The 20,760-nt window shown below is 55.7% G+C and overlaps 1 protein-coding gene across 1 annotated transcript; it reads right to left on the bottom strand.

Annotated features, from left to right (window-relative positions):
• LOC125947600 (uncharacterized) lies at positions 1-3,122 on the bottom strand. Its single transcript, XM_049672730.1, has 2 exons — positions 3,049-3,122; positions 1-1,737 (listed from the first exon to the last, which is right to left on the bottom strand). Exon 2 carries the CDS (start codon positions 1,715-1,717, stop codon positions 326-328), a length of 1,392 nt encoding a protein of 463 aa, XP_049528687.1. The 5' UTR covers positions 1,718-1,737; positions 3,049-3,122; the 3' UTR covers positions 1-325.
• Between the last annotated feature and the right edge of the window lie 17,638 nt (positions 3,123-20,760).

Genomic DNA, 20,760 nt, shown 5'->3' with positions numbered 1-20,760 from the left:
GCAATACCAACGCACTTTATTTGGCGACTGCAAAAAGCGCCCTAATCTGTACCAGCCATTTGAAGACGCAAGAAGTTATACTTCCCCAATATCCGTATGCAAGCAGCATGTTAATTCGTCTTCCACAATTTGTGGTAAATTTAAGGCTCGAAGTGACAGGTGAAATGTCTAGCGACTAAACACCTGTCGGCAGAGAGTCCTGTCACAATACGCTGTCACGTCGAAGAGCACTTCGCGCTAGCAGCCTCGATGCTTTTCTGTCGAGAAGACACTTGGACCACAGTCGTGGGGGTACACGACGTGTAACCAGTCCGCTGTCTTTCGTTCACTGCGGCACACCCGCGGGAGCACGGGGTCGTATGCTCTCGAAGTAACGAATCAGCGAGGAGGCCTTGAAGCACTCTGCCGCGACGGCCGGCTCCGCTGCTGGCGTCGACCCGCGGCGAGACGACGCGGCCCAGCTTCCGGCCTCGGAGCAGCTCGCCGAAGCAGCCTGCAGCACGGCCGACCTACGGCTCGAAGGGTCGCTCTCGAACGAGTACCACGACGTGGACGACTCGTGCGGCGAGAGCGAGGCGCCGGCGCGGCTCGCCGCGATGCGCTCGGCGGCGAGCTCGCTCGCCTCGGTTGGCAGCGTGAAGTCCAGCTTGACCAGGCTGCCGCCGTCCTCGCTGCTTCCGCTGCACGAGCGCCCCTCCGCGACGACGACGCCCAGCTCGCCCCCGTAGTAGCGGCGCACTCGGCGACGCACCAACTCGGCGGCCGGCACCGGCTCCAACTCGCACTTGTCCAGTACCTCCAGGACGGGCCTGTCCCTTATACACTCGGTGTCGTCTGATACGAGCTGGTCGCAGTCCTCGTATGCGTCCTCGACTTCCGGCTGTGGTGCAGGAGGTGACGGCAGCCGCGGGTTGGGCTCCCGCAACAGCGGATTCGATGGCTGCCGAGGCTTTGCGACGGCGCCGACCACTATCTGCGTTATCTTGGATAGCTTGCGGGCAGCCTGCTCGCCGTCGCCGGCACGCAGCAGCGACGACTTCTTGAGCGTCAAGGTGGCGATCTGGGACTTGACGCGGCCCATGTTCAGCTGCGACGGCGAGTAAGCGGGCGGAAGGGTAGCGCACCGGGACACCGGAGTCCCGGGAATCGCCTTCTCGGCGACGGCACCTCCGCCGATCCTGGCGGCGATGCCGCCCATGTGCTGCAGTCTGGAGCAAGAGGCGCCCCTTCGCTCCAGGACGGGTCCCGGGGCGCTGCGCACCTTCTCCTTAAAGTAGAGCATCTCGTCCGAGCTGGACAGGGCGCGGGGACTCGTCGGCAAGGCGGCAGCGGTGGCGGGGAGGCCTTTGACCGCCGCGACCGGTGGTGGGGTCTCGGAGGCCGACTCCTGCTGGATCGTGCCGAGCAGATGGTAACGCAGCGTGATGTTCTGCGTGGCCTCCAGGAACACGGACAGGTTCTTGTCGTCCAGCAGCAGCGCCTTGCGGTCGGTCAGCGTGGGGTTCTTGAGGCGACTTTTCTTGAGCAGCTCGCCCACCATGATGCCCTCGTCGAGCGCCGCGTCGCTCGATAGCAGTGGCATTGCGGGCTCGGCCGGCTGCTGGAGCACGTCGTCGCCGTGCTCTTCGACGAGCCTCGAGGGGACTCTCTCGTGGCCTTCGTCGAGGTCCTTGTCCCTGGGCGGCTGGTCGCCCTCAACGAAGGCCCCCTCCGCCATGCTCGCCTGCTTTCGAGCTCCTGTGTTTAGAGGCGACGGCGCTCAGGAGACGTCAAGCGACAGATATAGCACAACTGGGACGGTAACCGGTATAGCGCTGTCATAAAGCGAAGTAATCAAACGGCGCCGCTATACCATTCTATTAAGATTCCAGCACTGCACGTGTGACTAGAGTTGACCATGTCGTGAACATGTGGCGTTCTGGATAAGAGTTTAGTTCTTAACCAGAGCTTTGCATACTAGGTTTACAAACCTGCTGCGTATCACGATCCTATTAGGGTTTGGTCACGTCTGTCAACTTTTGGAAAGAACTGGACACACTCTGCCACAGAAGTTACAGCTTTGCACCGGTGACAAAAGAGGCTCGATCGACTTGACTCCGTGCCTACATAGATATATTCACATCTGCGTAATCACCATAGCACTGCGGCACCGTCTTTGTTGCAGAAGTCTGAAGCACGCTCGATCGTAGTATACTACGCACTTCATGCGTTGCTGTGCAGTCGTCAGCTCTCGCGAAGCGCCACTAAAGGGTGTAACACTTCTTGAAAATGGTAAAAACAAAAAAGAGAGAAAGATATAAAACGTCTGCGATCTGTAAAGAAATGTTGCAATGAACATGTGAGCCAAATATTATTTCGCTGCGTGCAGCAGGGTGGGGCGTTCGAGGTCCCCTCTGTTTTTCGCCGTCAGTGACGTCATTGACCGCGCGACAGCCGATAGTCTTCTTTCTGGGGTTTTACGTGCCAAAACCAGTTCTGATTATGAGGCACGCCGTAGTGCAGGGCTCCGGATTAAATTTGACCACCTCGGTTTCTTTAACGTACATTACAACCAAAGCACGGGCGTTTTTGCATTTCGCCTCCATCGAAATGCGGCCGCCGCGGCCGGGATTCGATCCCGCGACCCGTATTCACCAGCGACTGTTCAGCTGAGGGGTAATGGGGGAAAGTAAACATTTCGGTGTTCATATCTCCGTTATTATTAGATCACTTTGAAAGATTGCTTCAGGAATATATTCATTTATAGGCATCGCACTCATTGCAGTGTGTTATAACTTATCAGGTTTGAAGAAAAGGCGTTGCAGGGCCGCATTAATTCTTCCGGTCGCGGTAATCGCATCCCACTGGTTCATCGCACATATATGTTCAAGGAGTCAAAAAAGATGTAACCGGCTTCCGATTCACTACACGTGCCTGATTAGCCTTACATCTCCTTGTTGAATAACACTAATATTTTGCGCGGGTAGCAGCATATGCATGCGTATACCGCATGGATGCTGGCGCTGACATAGTTCTAAACCATGAGCAAGACGACTAAAAACAACTTACCCAAGGAGCTCTCCTCAATGAACCCGCCGTAATTTGGTTGGTCACATTATACGCTGCAGGCGCTCGAGACAAACTTCGTCAACGTCGTCATCGCCTGCCGTTCGCGATGCCGGCGGTGGATTACACATGATCATGATAATAGCTATGACAATTGACCATGATGACGGTGATGATTTATTCGCATCCCCTTTGAAACGTTATTCGCGTCCGTTTTGAAACGGGGCGGTAACAAATAGCCACCTAGCCTGCTTGAGTTAATCACGTATAGCTTACATGCATTTCATTCTAGCATTTTGTAATACATCTCTTTAATATTTTTTCTCTTCCTTAAAACTTCTCACTACCTTGCACCGGTACATATGCCTGTAACGGATCCGGTCGTATCAATCTGTTCCCTGCTTTTTTTTCTCACGTATCTTTCTTATCTCGACTGCTGACCGGTTCAGTTTAAATCCAAGTGCTTCTGGAAGGTGTATACGTTACCTACGGGTCTCACTGGGTGAATCCCTTCGCATTCCATTAGGATGTGCTTAGTGGTGAGTGAGTGAAATAACTTTATTGAGGTCCAGAGAAGACGCAGGGGACACGCCGCGCCACCCGGCTAGTCCCACGTAGGGACCGGCAAGCCGAGCTTGACGGCCCGATCGCGGGCACTCTGGACGGCCAGGGTTTGGTCGTTGAGTTCGGAGCTGCGCAAAAGCGCAGCCCACCTATCCTCGCTGAAGGCGGAGCCGATGGCTTCACACTCCCACAACACATGGTTAAATGTTGCCGTTAGTCCACAGGCAGGGCAGTCCGCACTGGGATACCTTTCAGGGTATATAGCGTGAAGAACCGCATGGTTAGGATACGCACGAGCTTGTAAAAGTCGAAGGGTCACCGCCCGCGCCCTGCATAAGGCAGGGTGCGGGAAGGGGAATACCCGTCTTGACAGATAATAATGCTTAGTGATTTCATTATACGTCAGCAATGGTTCCCCGCGGGGTAGGGGGACTGCGGAGGCGGCGCGGTCAGTGAGTCCTCGCGTGGCCTCGTGCGCGCTCTCGTTATAGGGTTAGAGGGAGAGCCCTCAATCGACCCCAAGTGAGCGGGAAACCAAATGAGAGAATGCGGAGAGATACTTTTCAAGCTTTGGAGAATGCGAAGGGCCTGAGGGGAGACCATCCCGGTTTGGTAGGCCTTAATGGCCGCCTTAGAATCGCTATATATTACCTCTCTGCGACCATCGAGCACAGCCAGCGCGATTGCAACCTGTTCGGCTACAAATGGCTTCGAAGTGCGTACTGTAGCGCAGCAAGTGATCTTGGAATTAGAGTCGACGATGGAGACGGCGAACGCCTCTTGTTGGACATAGGCCGCGGCATCCACGAAGCTTGCCTCAATGTGGTTGTTACGTACATGTTCGAGTAGAGCTCTACCCCTGGCCCGACGTCTGCCGACGTTGTGTGCGGGGTGCATATTGCGGGGAATGGGCGCGATGTGTAGTTGAGATCTGATGTCGCTGGGATGTGCTTAGTGGTCTCCGGTTTTTGCTGCAGCATACACATGCCTCATCTTGTTGCTAGTCGGAGCGCCCTGTGGCGTGAAAAACGTACTAGACTTAGTGTATCGAGTATTAAGCGTGCTTTATATATAGTAAAGTACTTTATTTTTCAGAGCAGCTGCTTGGGCCCGTGATCAGTTGTTGGTTGGTTCATGTGCATGGATGTGGTGACCATCCATCGTCACATCGTAAATTCTTCCATGGCGCACCTGGTGAGTCGGCAACCGCGCTTCGGCAACCACATGCAGTTAGTGCAGTCACGCGGGTCTGAGAAATTTTCATGTGAGCATCCATGCATCTCGTGCCATGTTCTTGAAGCTTTGATGGAAGAGTGGCAAGCACCTCTCCGAATGCTTAAGTCAGCGCCTTCGGCCTTCGTAAGTACTCGGTGAAAGTTGAGCGCTCCTGTGAGCGCCTCGGTTATGGCGCATATACGCATCGAGCAGGGACCGAAACAGGGATGAACATGTGTCTTCCGGCTGCATCTGTGGTGGACCTCTGTGGCTTCTCTCGTTACGGTGACATTTACCATAGAGCATTCTACTCTGACATTTACAGTGTGGGCAGATTTTATCAACTTAACGATGGACGGGTAGACAACGGCAGGGGCGCGTTGAATCGAGAGCTGCATTTTGCTTTTATTGCGATAGCAATTATATGGACACTTCAACCGGATTTCTGCCGTCGCCGTCGCCGTGAGGTTCCCTATAGATAAAATCTTCGCCGCGCGCCGTATGCCCGAGCGGAAGCGTGCGGGGACGCGCGCTACGGAGAGCGACCGCACTCAATCACCCACGCGCAAGCAAGGAAGCGGGAAGCCAGCGCCGGAGGGAGCGCGGGGGGGGGGGGGGGGGGGGCGCACTTCTACTCTGCCAACAACCGCGCTCGTCGCTCGCCCGCACCGTCTCTTATCTCCACACGGCTCTGACCTTTATGCGCCGTGCATTCGCCGCTCAGTTTCCGTTGAAGCGATAGACCGCACGTACCTTCGCCCGCTGCGGCGTATATGGGCTCGCTGCCAGCGTTTTGACAGTCGTTGTCTGCAGTCATTCAGTGTGATCTATTCATGTTTGTTTGTGCGCGCTCACACCACGCTTGTTCATTCAGTTAATAATAGTCGGGCCACATTTTCCAACGCACGCTACACATGCAATGCTGCCCGGATCGGCAGTGCAGCACTACAGGTGTGTCCCTTCGCACGCGCTGCCCACGGGAAGCGCTTCTCATCAACACCACCGTTTCACACGCGCCTTCTCGTGGTCATCGAGTCTCTCTTCATGTCGGTCTACTTACGCCGCAGCACACCTGCTTACTTAATCAGCTCATGTTTACTACAATTCATATTGCTACCAAAGCCGCTCACCTTACTTCGTATGACATTGCTGTGTTGCTATCGCATTCATTGCTTCGCCCTTAGGGCGAAACTTGACATTTTTGGAGTGGCCGGGGCATTGAACACTGGCGTTGACGTTGATTCCGCTGCCCATGCTTGTTCTTGCTTGTCATGACAGGCTGCTGCTACTCGGCATCATCCCGGAGGCGGATGGTCATGTCTGTGGCTATCTGGGCGTCCTTTAGCTGACGCTCAAGCTCAGGGATCGATTTCTAGCGTTGTTTGCACTCTTGCGCCGACCCATTGGGGGTGTCACTTTCCTCGCCTTGTTCGTGCTTGGATTCCTTTTTTCCTCGGACATAGAAAAAAGATCATTGGGACGCAACATTCATATGGGGACGGATTACGGCATGAAACAGCGGAAACAACCGCCATATCGCTCGGCTCGCGCGAATGCACACAGTTGCCAGACTATTTAGTCACAACAGCTGGCTACACACCGCTGTCAGACTGTTCTGGCAGAGCAGTCTTACATCCCACCCTACCACAAGTCCAAGTCCTCTTGGAAGGGAGACACTACTCATCAGATAAGTCATAGTCCAGGAGGTGTCGGGGAATGCCACGGTGACGCCGGGTCTTTGGTCCTGCTGGCTGTCTTGGGAGTCAGGCTCCGCCATTTGCAGAGGAGTGGCCGCATCTGCAGTCTTGAACACTTCTAGTGTCTGTTCTTGGTCTTCCCGTGCAGGCGCAGCAAGGATAGGATCAAAATATGAAGGATGGCACTTTTTCATTTTGCTCACGTGAACGACTCGGGTTTCCGGCATAGATGTTGTCAAGTTTAATTGTGACGCGGTGGACCTGTCGGTGTGTCTTTTGTCGAATTACTTGATATATACCTTTGAACTTTGGCGAGAGTTTCTCACTAGCATGAAGTATCAACTCCTGCCTTCGAATTCACACGAAATCGGCGGCGTTGAATGACACACTGCGGCGAGTTCCATCCCAAATGATCCTCGTGTCGCTTGGGTTTGTTCTGAATTGCTTATAGCTTCGCTTCGTAGAACTGGGAGAGCTAAGAGCCTATCTGAGGTGTCAGAAGCTTGAAGTGGGCGAACTTTTTGGTGAGGGAGCTTGGCAAAAAGTCAAAAACAAATTTTTTTCACACGGAACCACACAACACCGACACAAGCGCCGCCGCGGTCACCGCACCTTCCATGCATCTGCCGCAACCGCTGCTGCCGCCGCGCCGACACCTCCGACGCGCGTGACGTTATAACCATAGAAACGCAGGCCACGTGCGCAATCCTGTCCAATCGTATGGTCTCCATTCCTGTCCACGCGCCGTGATACGGACTAAGCCACCCAGGGTACCCTCTTTGGAACACACGCGGCAGATGCATACGGGGGCTAGAGGTAAACAGCTTCGCTGTAAAACTGAATGCCAAGCTTGCCTTGAAAATAGATAACGACACTGTCCCCCCTGGCCTAAGAGCCATTGGCACAAAGCAGAACCTGTCTCATTTAGAAGGAACAGCAACGTTTATTCAGGTCATCGTCAAATGGTGGAAGGTTGTGAACGTGAAAACTCCGCGCACAGGAGACTGCCTGAGAGACAAGTGTCAAGAACCGGTGTTTTCATTGGACGGTCCAAAGATCAACTTCCTCTACAAGCTCCTTGATTGGCTAGAACTGTGCAAAGAAAGAACGATGAGCTACGACAGCGGGAAGCTAATGAAAGGGACCCATACCACCCTTCCCCAAACAACGCAGGGCTTCAATGAATTCACCACATACAGCTTTGGTGAGCTCAAGTTGTCCTACGCTCTGCCGTGGAAAATTCAAAACCACTCATAAGAAGACCGCTTTGGCAAGCGCAGACAGTTAGCTGGTGCACTGTGTCACGTCTCAATGGGACAATTATATGAATGTGAAAACAAATTGCGGCTATACAGAGCACGCTACTGACGGCCGCCACAGCTGGTAGTTGTAGCGTTGATGAGTGATGGCAGGACCTTGACATGGAAACAGGCTAGGCAACTATTCGCTGCAACGTATTGGTGACTCAGAAGGAGCGCTTGAAGATCAAAGACGTCATACCGGCCTTGGTCTACGCGGCAGCTGTATACGCGGTCTACGCAACTTTGAAGACGCTCACATGCGAAATATATATGGGGAGGCACTGACAGTGAACAAAGAAATAAGCGTCCCGGCCCTTTGCTGAAAGGCACTGTGATATCATCAGGGCCGAGGTGGGCTGGCACACCAAACGATGTTTGTCGCAAATGCTGTAGCTCACAACTACGCTTTTTGAGGAGGTATCAATGAAAGCTCACTTTCTAAATCTGCCCAACCAGCGTCAGGTAGCGACGCATCTTAGCTTAAGGCTGATAACCAGCGAAGAATCATCTGATTTTGACGCCTGTGATGAGCGGCATACAAGTGAAGCGGTTGTCAATTATGTGCTGTGGTGCATGCAGTGCGAATGTACAGCTAAAAATTTGTAGGCCGGGAACATTCATATGCGGACGTATTACCAGCGAAGCTGTTTGGGCTGCATACATTACGAAATCATACATTTTATTATTGCGATAGCAATGACATGGACACTCCGAGCGCATTTCTGCTGTCGCCGTGATGTTCCGTATAAAGTCCAAACACGATAACATCGTCGCCGCGCACCTTACGCTGTATGTGCGAGTGAAAGCTTACGAGGGTCAGCCGACGATCGCGGCTCAATTTCGCGCGCGCGAGGGAGGAAGGCGGGGCGGAAGCGCGCCGTTTTTTTTTTTTTTTTTTTTTTTTTTTTTTTTTTTTTTTTTGTGGCGTGCGAGGCACAGGGGGGAGCCGCGGGTACGGGGGGGCTTCTTTCACACTCGGAAAAACGCATTTATGTAGCACGTATTGAGCAACAGAAAGCTGTATCGGTAGTTTTTCATGTTGCTCTACAACTTTCTCATTGACACTTTGATAATTATGACAGTACTTCTGGAGTTAGATAATTAATTACAATTACCTAATTAAATCTCAGTAACGAAAAAATTACTGGCGGCTACTACACTGTACTGGAAACAATACGCACTATAGGTTTGTTCCGCGTAACGCCGTTCCTCTTTTTTAAAATCGTGCTGCGTGATAGCTGGGGCACCCTGTATATATAACCTTTAATAACCGTTACACTGGAATCTTCGTGTGACCCCTGTGGGGATCGAGGGGCCTTCCCGCGCCTCGTCCCCCAGCTCGCGCGTGGCGCTTAGCTCGATCCCCGGGGACCGCCGCCGTAACGGCAACATGGCGGTCATGGCGAGCGCGCCGGACTTACTTTCCCGCGCAGACCGTGCTTCTCCCCCCCGGAATTGGGCTTGCCCCGCGAGAACACGTCACCGGGACGCGCCCTGATTGGCCTCCCGCGCGGCGGCCCCCGGGCACCCTCTCCACCCGAGCTCTCGTCCGCTGAGCGCTTCCTCGCCGCGGCAGAGGCTCTCAGGCTCGCAACGAGGTGGTTACATGAGACCTTTGTTCTCGCGACTCCTCGTTATCGCGCTTGGCGGACCGCTACCCGGTTAGCCCTAGCGCAGCGGGCGCGCGTACTCGATCGGTCTTGCGGCGAGCCTTGGCCCGTAAGCGCCGTGACTGTAGCACTGAGCTGTACCTTGGGTGAATAAACCCGTGTTTGTTGGCGATCTGACTCCGGAGCCTTCTCTGCGCCGTGTCGGAGAGTCGACGAACCCTGCCGTAGCGCCTTTGTGCGTTGCGGAGTGGAGGAGCGTCGTGCCCTTTCCTGACCGTCGCTCGTAGGGTAAGCCTTGTGCAAACCCATCTCCACATAACTGGCGCCCAACGCGGTTTCGGCATGGCATCAGAGCAGGCCCCTTCACGGCCCTCGTTCCTGCTAGACCCCCTGGCTACGGACTTAATGTCCTTCGACGCGGACGACACCGACAGCAGGAGGTACGTTCGCCTCGGCGACCCTCTGCTTTCGGCCACCGGGGGCGATCCCTTCTTTGGACAACCCTTTGGTGACGACCGCTCGGATGGGTACTATAGTCCTAGCCATGCCAGTTTCGGGTTTCCTCAGCTGTTTGAGACGCGCGCGGAGCAGGTGCCTACTAGCCCCTCCGACGTGCTGTTTCCGCTCGCTGGCCCCTATTTGTCCCGAGCGCAGCAGAGTACCCCGTGTGTCGCATCGCAGCCACCCCGCTTAGATGCCGGCACGAATACGCTCGCCGGCCTCCCTCTGTCCCGAGCGTTGTTCACGGCGTCATGTACTGCGTCGGAACCACACCGCTCTGCCGGTGCGTTCGCGGGCCTTTCCCTGCCCCGAGCACAGGCTGGTGTCGCACCGGAGCCTCACTGCTTAGGTGCTGGCACAACCTCGCTCGCTGGCCTCGCTTTGTCCCGAGCGCAGTTTAGTGCCCAAAGTGCCGCATCGGAGCCACCCCGCTTAGATGTTGGTACAAAACCGCTCGCTGGCCTCTCCTTGTCCCGAGCGCAGCTGGGAAACAATGTCGAGCGCGCGCCACCCCGCTCAGCCGACAAAGTCGCCGCGCTTTCCGACTACCGCTTGCCTCATGCACAGCCGAGCGACATTTTCGACGCGCGGGAACCACCCCGCTCCGCCGTCGATCAGTTCGCCGGTCGCGTGAAGCCTCATGCACCTGTCGGAGCGGCCACCCAGCTCTCCTCCATGCCGTTTACTGGCCCCTTAGGGTCGAATGTGCATGTTGGAGAACAGGCGCAGGTTGGCCCTTCTCAGACCGCTGCGCCTGGCACGGAGGAAACGCCGCTGCACACCGCAGCAGCTCAGCTTCTCCAAGTCCTGATGGAAGCGGCGCGCTCGCAGCCTAGTGCTCCAAAGGGAGACCTCCAGTCCCCTCAGCCAGGCGTGCCGAGCAGCCTACGGGTACCTCTCCCTGAGTACGGCGGTTATTCGGACCGCATGAGTGCTACGGAGTACCTCGAGGCACTGCACCGCTATCAACAGGTAATGCGGCTGGACGACAGCGCGATGCTAGGCACTGTATTGCCCGTCTCGCTAACAGCCCATGCGGCGCGGTGGTACCGACTTGTCGGCCACCAAGCTCGTTCGATGGAGGAGTTTAGGACGCTTTTCCGCAGCGAATTCCTCCCTCCTGACTATGAGCGCCGCATGCGTCGCGAGCTAGAGCTTCGGACCCAACACCCCGACGAATCTCTGCTCGAGTATGTCAGAGCTATGCAGGAGCTTTATCTTCTTGCCGACCCTTTGGCATCTGACGCCGAGAAGGTAGAGCGGGCCATTCGTCAAGCCCACCCAACCTTCGCTGCTTACATGCGGAGTGCCCGTTATCGTGACCTAAACGAGTTGGCCTCCGATGCGAAGCGGATTCAGGGCGACATACTGGCAGCGAGAGCCTACTGCCCGCCGCCACCGCCGTCCGCCTCTCTCGAACCTCGTTGTGCGTGGGCTGGTGGTGACTCGACACCCCGTAATCCCCCGAAATACGAGGCCACGAGAGAGTACCGAGAAGCGCGCGACCTTTCTGACCGCGCTCTCGACCCGTACTCGTACGCCCGGGCGCGCTGTTCTGCCGCGCACGGCCAACGAGAGCGGGAACCCCGTGCCTCTGCGCACGAGGGGAAATCCGATCGCGGTGCCCCTTTGGCTAGCGAAGGAAAACCACCCAGCGCCCGAGACGCGCCCAGGCCCCCTCAATCGGGCCGAGGCGTTGTCTGCTACCGTTGTCATGAACGCGGCCATATTGCCCGAACATGCACTGTGCGCCGCCCGACGCAAGAGCCTCCTCGCCCGTCGGGAAACGGCGTCGGCCGCCGGTGAGCCCCCTATCTCCGGCGGCGACAGTAGGGGCGCATGGTGGTGAAACGCAACCTCTGGCTCCAATGGCGTGTCGCGCTGGCACTGACTCGTCCGCCACGCCGGCGCCTTTCATCGCCCTTACGATCGCTGGCCGACAGTTTGTGGCGTTGCTGGATAGCGGGGCCTCGGTCTCGCTGTTCGGCGAAGAGGTTATGGCTCATTTGCGCCGGCGTTCTGTCCGCATTAGAGCCTGCGACACTGCCTTCCACCTCGCGAGCGGCACGGCTACCTCGTGCGGCTCGGTGCGGTTGGTTGTGCGCTGGGAGAATCGCGTGCGCCGTCAGCGCTTTGTGCATCTCCCGGGTCTTTCCGTGCCCGTGATTCTTGGTCGCGACTTCCTCGCCCGCACGGGTATCGTGATTGACGTCGCAAGCGGAGGCTACAGGGCTGGCCCTTCCGGCCCCCTGCAACCCTTCGCTACACTCCCGCTGGCCACGGCGGCCCCTCAGGCGCCGGATGCCGCGCGAGTGAAGGATGAGAGGAGACCTAGCGCGGCCCCCTTGGCTCGTGTCCCTCACTCCACCGCCGAAATGGGCTCCTTGGCCGGCACGGCGGAAAACGGTCGGTGCGATCCGCTTTCTCACGAGCGTTGCGCTGCTACGGCGGTCAAGGTTCCGGCTACCCCGGCGACCACCCCGTTAAGCCGCAGCTCGGACTGCTCGCTGCCGCCTTTGTCTGACAGCTTGTCGGTGCACGAGAAGGCACGCCTGTCGTCGCTGCTGACTCGTTTCAGCGCGATGTTCACTGAACGACCGGGTTGCACCTCCCTTGTGCGACATCGGATCGACACAGGCGACGCACTGCCGTGGAAATGCAATCCTCGCCCCGTTAGTGTGGCCAAGAGGAAGGCAATTGACCAGGCATTGGATGAGCTTATTGAGACCGGTATTGTCCAGCGCTCAAACAGTCCCTGGGGTTCTCCGGTGGTAATGGTCCCTAAAAGAGACGGCTCTTTTCGGCTCTGTGTGGACTACCGCCGGCTGAACGAGGTCACGAGGAAGGATGCTTATCCTATGCCTAACGTGGACTCAATCGTGGCTAATCTAGGCGATGCGTGCTACTTCACCACCCTGGATGCTAGCCGCGGCTACCTGCAGGTTCAGATGGAGCCGGCTGATGCGGAAAAAACTGCGTTCACCTCTCACCGAGGCCTTTACCAGTTCACCCGTATGCCATTTGGCTGCTCTGGAGCCGCAGCTACGTTCCAGAGATTGATTGACCGCATTCTCGGGGATGCTAAGTGGCGCTATGCGCTGGCGTACCTCGATGACATTGTCATCTTCTCTCGAACGTTCGAGGAGCACCTCCACCACCTGGAGGACGTCCTCGAGAGGTTACGTGCCGCCGGGTTGACACTAAACCCGAAGAAAGCCCAAATAGCTGAGACCCGCATTTCCCTATTGGGCTTTACCATTGACAGAGGTCGTGTTCTGCCGTGCGAAGAGAAGGTCCGAGCTATCCTCGAATACCCGACGCCGGTGAACATTCAGGGCCTTAGGCGCTTTTTGGGTATGGTGAACTACTACAGACAGTTCATCCCGAATTGCGCCGCTCTTCAAGCGCCCTTGACCGCACTGTTGAAAAAGTCGGCACGATGGAGCTGGGGGCCTGAGCAAGAGGGTGCCTTTCATGCACTATCCCGAGCTCTAGTGGCCACAGCCGAACTGAAGTTGCCCGACCTCAACAGGGAGTTCGTTGTCCAAGCTGACGCGAGCGACCTGGGCCTTGGGGCTGTGCTGCTTCAGGAGCACGACGGCGTTCTTCGACCAGTCGCCTTTGCAAGCCGGTCACTGAACGCCGCCGAGCGCAACTACAGCGTGACTGAACGGGAATGTCTCGCTATAGTTTTTGCTCTCCGGAAGTTTGACTGCTACGTCGACGGAGTGCCATTTGTGGTGGAAACGGACCACATGGCGCTCACCTGGCTTAAGCGCTTGCGCGAGCCTTCGGGCCGCCTCGCGCGCTGGGCGTTGACACTGCAGCGGTACAACTTTGTTGTGCGCTACCGGAAAGGGAGTTCAAACGTGGTGGCGGACGCTTTGTCGCGAGCCCCCGTTTCGGCGTCTGATCCTTTGGTCCGCCACTCCCATGAGCATTCGCACCAAGTAGAAGCCGGGGCCTCAGTCTCCAATGGCTCGAAAGGCGCGACCCCCGACGGCGAAGTGATCCTCGGATTGCCAGCCCCGGGAGAGGACGTTTACCTGGTGGATCCCGTTACCTCATCGGGTATCGTCTTCAGCAGGCAGGAGTTACTAAAGGCACAGCAGAGCGATCCATTTTGTCGACGAATTGTCGACGGGCTCACAGAGCCGAGCTCCCAAGAGGAGCGGGGCGGCAATGCCGTCGGGCGCACCCGGACAGCTGGTATTGCTGTTGGCGCCGAGTGCGATGCAGCTGGTATTGCTGCGGGCACGTTGGATACATATCTGCTTGACGCCGATGGAGTTCTCCTGCGCTACTTCCCATCTGAAGAGGCTCCTCAGGAGTCTTTCAAGGTGGTGATACCCCGCAGTCTAAGGAAAGCCACCATGCGCTATTTCCACGACTCGCGGGTGGCCGGACATGCGAGTGGCCTTAAGACTTTCCAAAAGTTGTGCCGCTCCGCTACCTGGCCAGGCATGAAGCGTGACGCTCTTCACTACGCCCGCTCATGCCGCGTGTGCCAATGTATGAAGCCTCGCGCGGGCAAACCCCCCGGGCTCATGCAGCCAATCGACAGCCAGCTACCCTGGCAAGTCGCGGCCTGTGACATTATGGGACCCTTTCCCAGAAGCCGGCGAGGCTACGTTTTTCTCCTGGCTGTCACAGATCACTTCACGAAATGGGTTGAACTTTTTCCCCTTCGGAAGTTAACGGCACGCGCAATCTGGGACAAGTTGACCGAGGTCTTTACCCGCTTTGGCTTTCCGGCGGAGCTGATAACGGACAACGCGTCCTACTTCACGGCCAAGGTGTTCGTGGATGCGTGTGCTGCCTTTGGCATTAAGCACCGCAAGACAACCACGTATCACCCACAGGCCAACCCGACAGAACGGATTAACCGGAACCTCAAGCCCTTGCTCGCGGCCTTTGCCCAGCAACATAGGGATTGGGATGTCTGTCTTAACGAGATAGGCTTCTCCTTGCGGTCCACGGTGAACCGTTCGACTGGGTACACGCCCGCTTTCCTCAACTTCGGGAGAGAGCTGCCAAACCCCATGGACCGCGTTCTGCGGACCGGCAGCGGGGCGTGCGCCACGAAAGCCGGCCTTTCCGGCTACGCGGCGGAACTGCGCTCACGGATGGACGCGGCCCTTGACCTGGCCCGTTCCAACCTGGCAAAAGCGCGAGCTGGACAAAAAGCCCAGTACGACCGGTCACATAGGGACGTGCACTATGGTGTCGGCGATCTCGTCCTCAGACGCAACCATGTCTTGAGTGACGCCGCCAAAGGCATCTCGGCCTCCCTGTCGGCCAAATGGTCGGGCCCGTACCGAGTGGAGACCAAAAAGTCCCCTCTGGTATACAAGCTGGCTGACTCCCAAGGGAGACCAGTCGGCGGTCCAGTTCACGTCTCGGACCTCAAACCTTTCGTTGCCCGTAGCAACGACTGGGGAGAGGGGGAGGCGGTCAACGAACCGCAGGCAAACCGTGATACGGCTGGCCCCAGGCCACGCCACCGGTACAACCTACGGAAACGCACCTAGGCAGGTTTTCTCCCACCAGCTGGTAGCCGGACTTTATTCCCTACCACGCCGATGAACGGAGAGACACAGCTACGGTGCGAAGGCGCACGTTGAAGTGGTGACAGGCCCTTTTGGCCTAATATACCCTCTCGTGCTCACCCGCCTTCTGACGCGCCTAGTCAGCTTTCTCCCACTAGCAGGTAGCTGGACTTCATTCCCTACCATGCCGGTGAATGGAGAAATGTAGCTACGGTGCAAGGGCGCACATCGAAGCGGTGACAGGCCCATGTGGCCTAATATACCCTCTTATGTGTTGCCCAAGCCTCAGCCTGGCAAACGCCCCTTTTTGGGCTGTCAGCCAGGCGGGCAACTTCCTTGGCACGCCGGCTATGCCGGGGGGCGTTCCTGTGCTTCACCTTGCGTCGTCCAGTCTGCTCCCTGCGCCTGGCTCCACTGTGCCACCAGCCTTGCTGACCACGAAGCCGGCTGTCCCTGGTCTTACCTACCAGCCTGTTGCTGACCTCAAGGCCTGCTGCTCCTGGCCCTACCGCCATGAATGACTCCTGCCTCTGGGGGCCACGAACCCGTGCCAGCCTTGCCTCCTGCTGCCTAGGCTGCCGCTAATTGTGGCTGGTCCCCATTCAGGCGCTGACCCCTGGCCGAGGAGGGTCACTCCGGCTGCCACTGCTGACCTGGCTGCCGGTTATCCCGGCCTGCTGTTCCTGCGTAATCCGGGGGGCCCAGTGACTTCTGTGGTGGCTGCTGCGCCAAAATGGCAACCACGCCTCGCGCGTTCCTGGCTGCTCCAGTCCGGCGGACCTCGAGTGTTGCTGGCTGTACCATGGTGCTGCCCTGCCCCGTCTTTCCTGGGCTGCCGACTCTTCCACCTGGCAGGGGGTCCTTCCAGTGTGCGGAACTTTGGTGGCCAAAGTAAACCCCTGGCTTTGTGTCAAGAGAAGCGACGTCTTCACCTTTCGGACTGCTGGGGCCCCTTTCTCCCTGTCCTGGTCTTGGGGAAGACGACGACACCCTCTTGGACTTTGCCCCGTTGGCTTAGCCCTCTTTGGCTGAGTCAACCTTGCCACTTGGCCTCGGTCAGCCACTTTGGAGGCTGGCCTCGGTCTTTAGGAGGGGGGAATGTGGGGATCGAGGGGCCTTCCCGCGCCTCGTCCCCCAGCTCGCGCGTGGCGCTTAGCTCGATCCCCGGGGACCGCCGCCGTAACGGCAACATGGCGGTCATGGCGAGCGCGCCGGACTTACTTTCCCGCGCAGACCGTGCTTCTCCCCCCCGGAATTGGGCTTGCCCCGCGAGAACACGTCACCGGGACGCGCCCTGATTGGCCTCCCGCGCGGCGGCCCCCGGGCACCCTCTCCACCCGAGCTCTCGTCCGCTGAGCGCTTCCTCGCCGCGGCAGAGGCTCTCAGGCTCGCAACGAGGTGGTTACATGAGACCTTTGTTCTCGCGACTCCTCGTTATCGCGCTTGGCGGACCGCTACCCGGTTAGCCCTAGCGCAGCGGGCGCGCGTACTCGATCGGTCTTGCGGCGAGCCTTGGCCCGTAAGCGCCGTGACTGTAGCACTGAGCTGTACCTTGGGTGAATAAATCCGTGTTTGTTGGCGATCTGACTCCGGAGCCTTCTCTGCGCCGTGTCGGAGAGTCGACGAACCCTGCCGTAGCGCCTTTGTGCGTTGCGGAGTGGAGGAGCGTCGTGCCCTTTCCTGACCGTCGCTCGTAGGGTAAGCCTTGTGCAAACCCATCTCCACACCCCAAAAGATTGTTCACAGCAGTGACGAGCTTATATGAGTATTTGCAAGACCTCAGAGCAGGAGACAATTCAGTTTTACAGCCCGAGTTCCCTCGCACCGCCAAGTCTCATGGTTGAGCCATGCGACACGCGGATTCAGTTAAACACGTTAGGGAGGTACATGTGTTTTGTGCGTATTAATATCATAAGCAGCCAACAATGTTTGTTGGCTTCTTATGATATGAATAATAAAAATCGGGCCCCTCGGTTCCCTTCCTTCTTGTGCGTATTAATTAGCACAAGTGCACATCTATGAAAAAGCAATGTAACGCCTTGTCAAAGATTTAATACAAAAGATACAATCCAGAAATCTTTTCCTGACGAAAGGTCAGTTATTGAGAAGATAAGACATAACAGATATAAACATTAAACGATATATAACAATTTCTGAACACAACTTATGGATAGAATTATTAGCATAAATATAATGTGATTCCATAACGCCATAGTTTCATTACATGTCAAAGCATGCCTTATGCCACTGCTTTCGTTTATTTTCCGGAGGGAGAACAAAGGATTATATAGAGTAAACATTATCAGGTGCCCAAATAAATGAACATATTAACAAATAAATAAGTAAGACAGCGATATCTCAAAAGCGCTAAATGACTCGATAGCAAAGATAGAAACAACGTGAATTGTGTTATTTAGAGGCAAATGCAGCATACGACCAATAAAAATTAATCAAGAAATATTATAGTTATAGTTAGTTAATCAATAAATTATAGTTATGCACCTGATATGTGGCAGCATATATGCTGCACATATCAGGTGCATAACTATAATTTAACGAAGACAGCACTGTGTCAAGTACTTCACAGAACCTCTGGGCGGTACATGTCACTCGCTGATGGAAATACGTGAGCTGAGGAACCTTCTTGATAGCGGCGTGGAGTCTTCTTTCGCCTAGCAGCTAGAACACACGGGTCCTCAACTTCTACTTTTCCTGCCTCTTCCATACATATATGTGGGTCACGCGCTTCATTTTGGAGTTATTCTGCGCCGAGTTCAAGCTTGGGCCATCCGAGATAGCTGGTCCCTTCGCGTGCGCTGTCTCCCTGGCGCGCCTACTGTTATGTTTCCGCTGGTGCTTATACGGTGGAAAATACGCTTCCTTTTCAGCCTCAGACGGGTTCTGGCGAAGTACTGATAAGCGAGGTGCCCACTATTGGTTTTGTCGTTGGTGCTCATGCTGTGTTTGTAGCCGGTGCACATCGCAACGTCCGCAGCCGCGGTAAAAGCGAGCTCGACGCCTGTTTTCTATTTCTCCTTTTATTGCGACAGCAATTGTATCGACACCCCAGGCAAATTTTAGCTGTCGTCGTCTCCGTGATATTCCGTATAAAGTCCAAAAGTCATATGAGTGAGCGACCCATACATTGTGTGTGCGAGAAAAAGCCTGTAACGCTGAGCCGTAACATTTGATGGACATTATATTCCCACGCGCTCAATATTCGGGTTAGTTGGAGGTCACGTGATCAAATGCGCGCATGAGAAAGAGAGCACGCGTCCTCTCATCTAGCCCTTGCCCAGCTGCAAATTACTGTGTGCGGTTGACGCTTACGCGGTCCGCGTGCCGTATCCAATTCTTGGTAATCATTGGGGGGGTGCAATGATCAAGGGCGAGCAGGGATGGATGCTAACTTCATGCGCGCTGTCTTATTTCTCAGGCTGTTTTTCCGAGCCCCAAGTGCTGCAGATCGCATAGCCTAAGTTAAGTGACAGGGGTAATTGGAGATCGCTGTCCTGTAGTGGACATAAAACGCGAAGTTACGCCAACAATTGGGTAACTTGGGGTATGTGCCGCTGGGAATGTGCCACTTTACAATGACGAAAAATATCCCTTAAATTTCCTCGAAGCTGAGTGGAATCGAACCCACGAAGCAAGGGTTCCTCAAGGGCAGCAACCCAATCGAGGCATTAGCAGGCTGTGCCACATACGCACTGTATATGTACCGCTTTCAATGAACTCATTTCACGCCAACGCGAGCTGCTCCATGAATGCATTATATATGTGTGTGCCGCTCTTCAATGAACCTCTCGCCAACTTGGGCCACCGAGTGTGGGACAAGCGAGGGAACAATTCTCAGCGTTCGCAGGCACCGGCGCGCCACGCTTCTTGTCTTGGAGACCGTGCGGGTACTTCTCGGTAGTGCGATTAGATGGCGCAGCGTGTTCAGAAAGAAGCGCGGTAGACAGATGACACGTTTCTCAGCGTTCGCAGCATTGTCTAGTACACTCTAGTTCGCAGGAACCGGCGCGCCATTTTGGAGGTCACGCGCAGACTTCGCGGCGGCCCCTCTAGATGGCGCCGATCTTTCTTAGGGACTAAAGCCCCTTGTTCCTACATCAAGGGACTTTATTAGAGACGCGCGAAAGAGGAATCCCGCTGCAGTACACGCCTCATTACATAGCTCGTTTCGACGGTGGCAACACTTTTTGTTGCTATGATGATTCAATGCTAAACGCATTACCGTCGACAGTCATCGTGAGATGGGTCCTGCTGAAATTTTAGAGCGAAGCTCTTAATGGCCCGTTCCTGCGGCGAACGTCGGCGACTGCGTAACCGAGCCAACGAGTACAACAGCGAAAGATGAGACGCGAGCTGCGAACGGCGGAGACCAATGAGAGCGGCCCTGTCAGTGACGCGCGCGTGGGAAACTGGTTTCATGCTTATCCGCCAGAACGCTCGATGCGTACTCGTATCTGGTTTCAGCCGGACCGCTAGTTTCATACTATCGTCTGCTCGCGTCAGGTCTCGCTCCCGCTTGTTTGGTCTCGTTCGCGCTCGTTTCGATTGTCGTGGTTTGCGATTATTTTGTAATCAGATTGTAGGCGCGACGCTAATTGTGTAGTACTTTCTGGAAGCCAAGCGGCCCCAGCGATTACACTGGAACCTTTGAGTCATGTATAAAAGCCGACGCGTTTGACCCGTAGATCAGATATACGACGATTACCGACTCTGCTACATGTCTCTCTCAAATTCGTTGCCTCAATATATCGCGAAATGAAAACACGTTATAGAGCTACGTGGATCCAAACTTAAGCCTTCGAATTCCATCAAGACTTCCCCGAAGAGACGCGACCCGTCTGTGTAGGCTATGGCTGGGCGTCGCGTTTACCAATGCCTACGCGTTCCGCATAGGGATGGCCGACAGTGCAGCATGTGGTGATTGTGGGGACGCAGCTAGAAACGATTCGCCATGTTCTTTGTCAGTGCCCACAGTACAGTGTGCAGAGACAATCGCTTTCCGTCGTGCTGAACCAGTTGGAAGACCAGCCTTTATTGGGAGAAAATTCTACAGCATCGATGTGACTCAACATCGCATCAGAAGGCCGTGCAAGCGCTACTGCACTTCTTGAAATAAACTGGCCTGTGTGAATGTCTGTGATCGAAACGCCTTTTCCGTTACTTATTCCTATTTTTCCTCTCTCTCTCTCTTTGCACTCTTTCCAACCCCTATATTCCCCACCCCAGTGTAGGGTAGCAATCCGGAAACTCGCTTCTGGTT

The sequence above is a fragment of the Dermacentor silvarum genome, chromosome 8 (assembly GCF_013339745.2).
Source record: "Dermacentor silvarum isolate Dsil-2018 chromosome 8, BIME_Dsil_1.4, whole genome shotgun sequence".
NCBI lineage: Eukaryota > Metazoa > Arthropoda > Arachnida > Ixodida > Ixodidae > Dermacentor > Dermacentor silvarum.
The sequence above is the reverse complement of the archived record's forward strand: the minus strand, read 5'-3'. Positions and strand labels throughout refer to the sequence as shown.

Bases quoted from the DNA above. Each gene is read 5' to 3' on its own strand.
- LOC125947600 (XM_049672730.1), bottom strand. From the start codon at position 1,717: ATGGCGGAGGGGGCCTTCGTTGAGGGCGACCAGCCGCCCAGGGACAAG.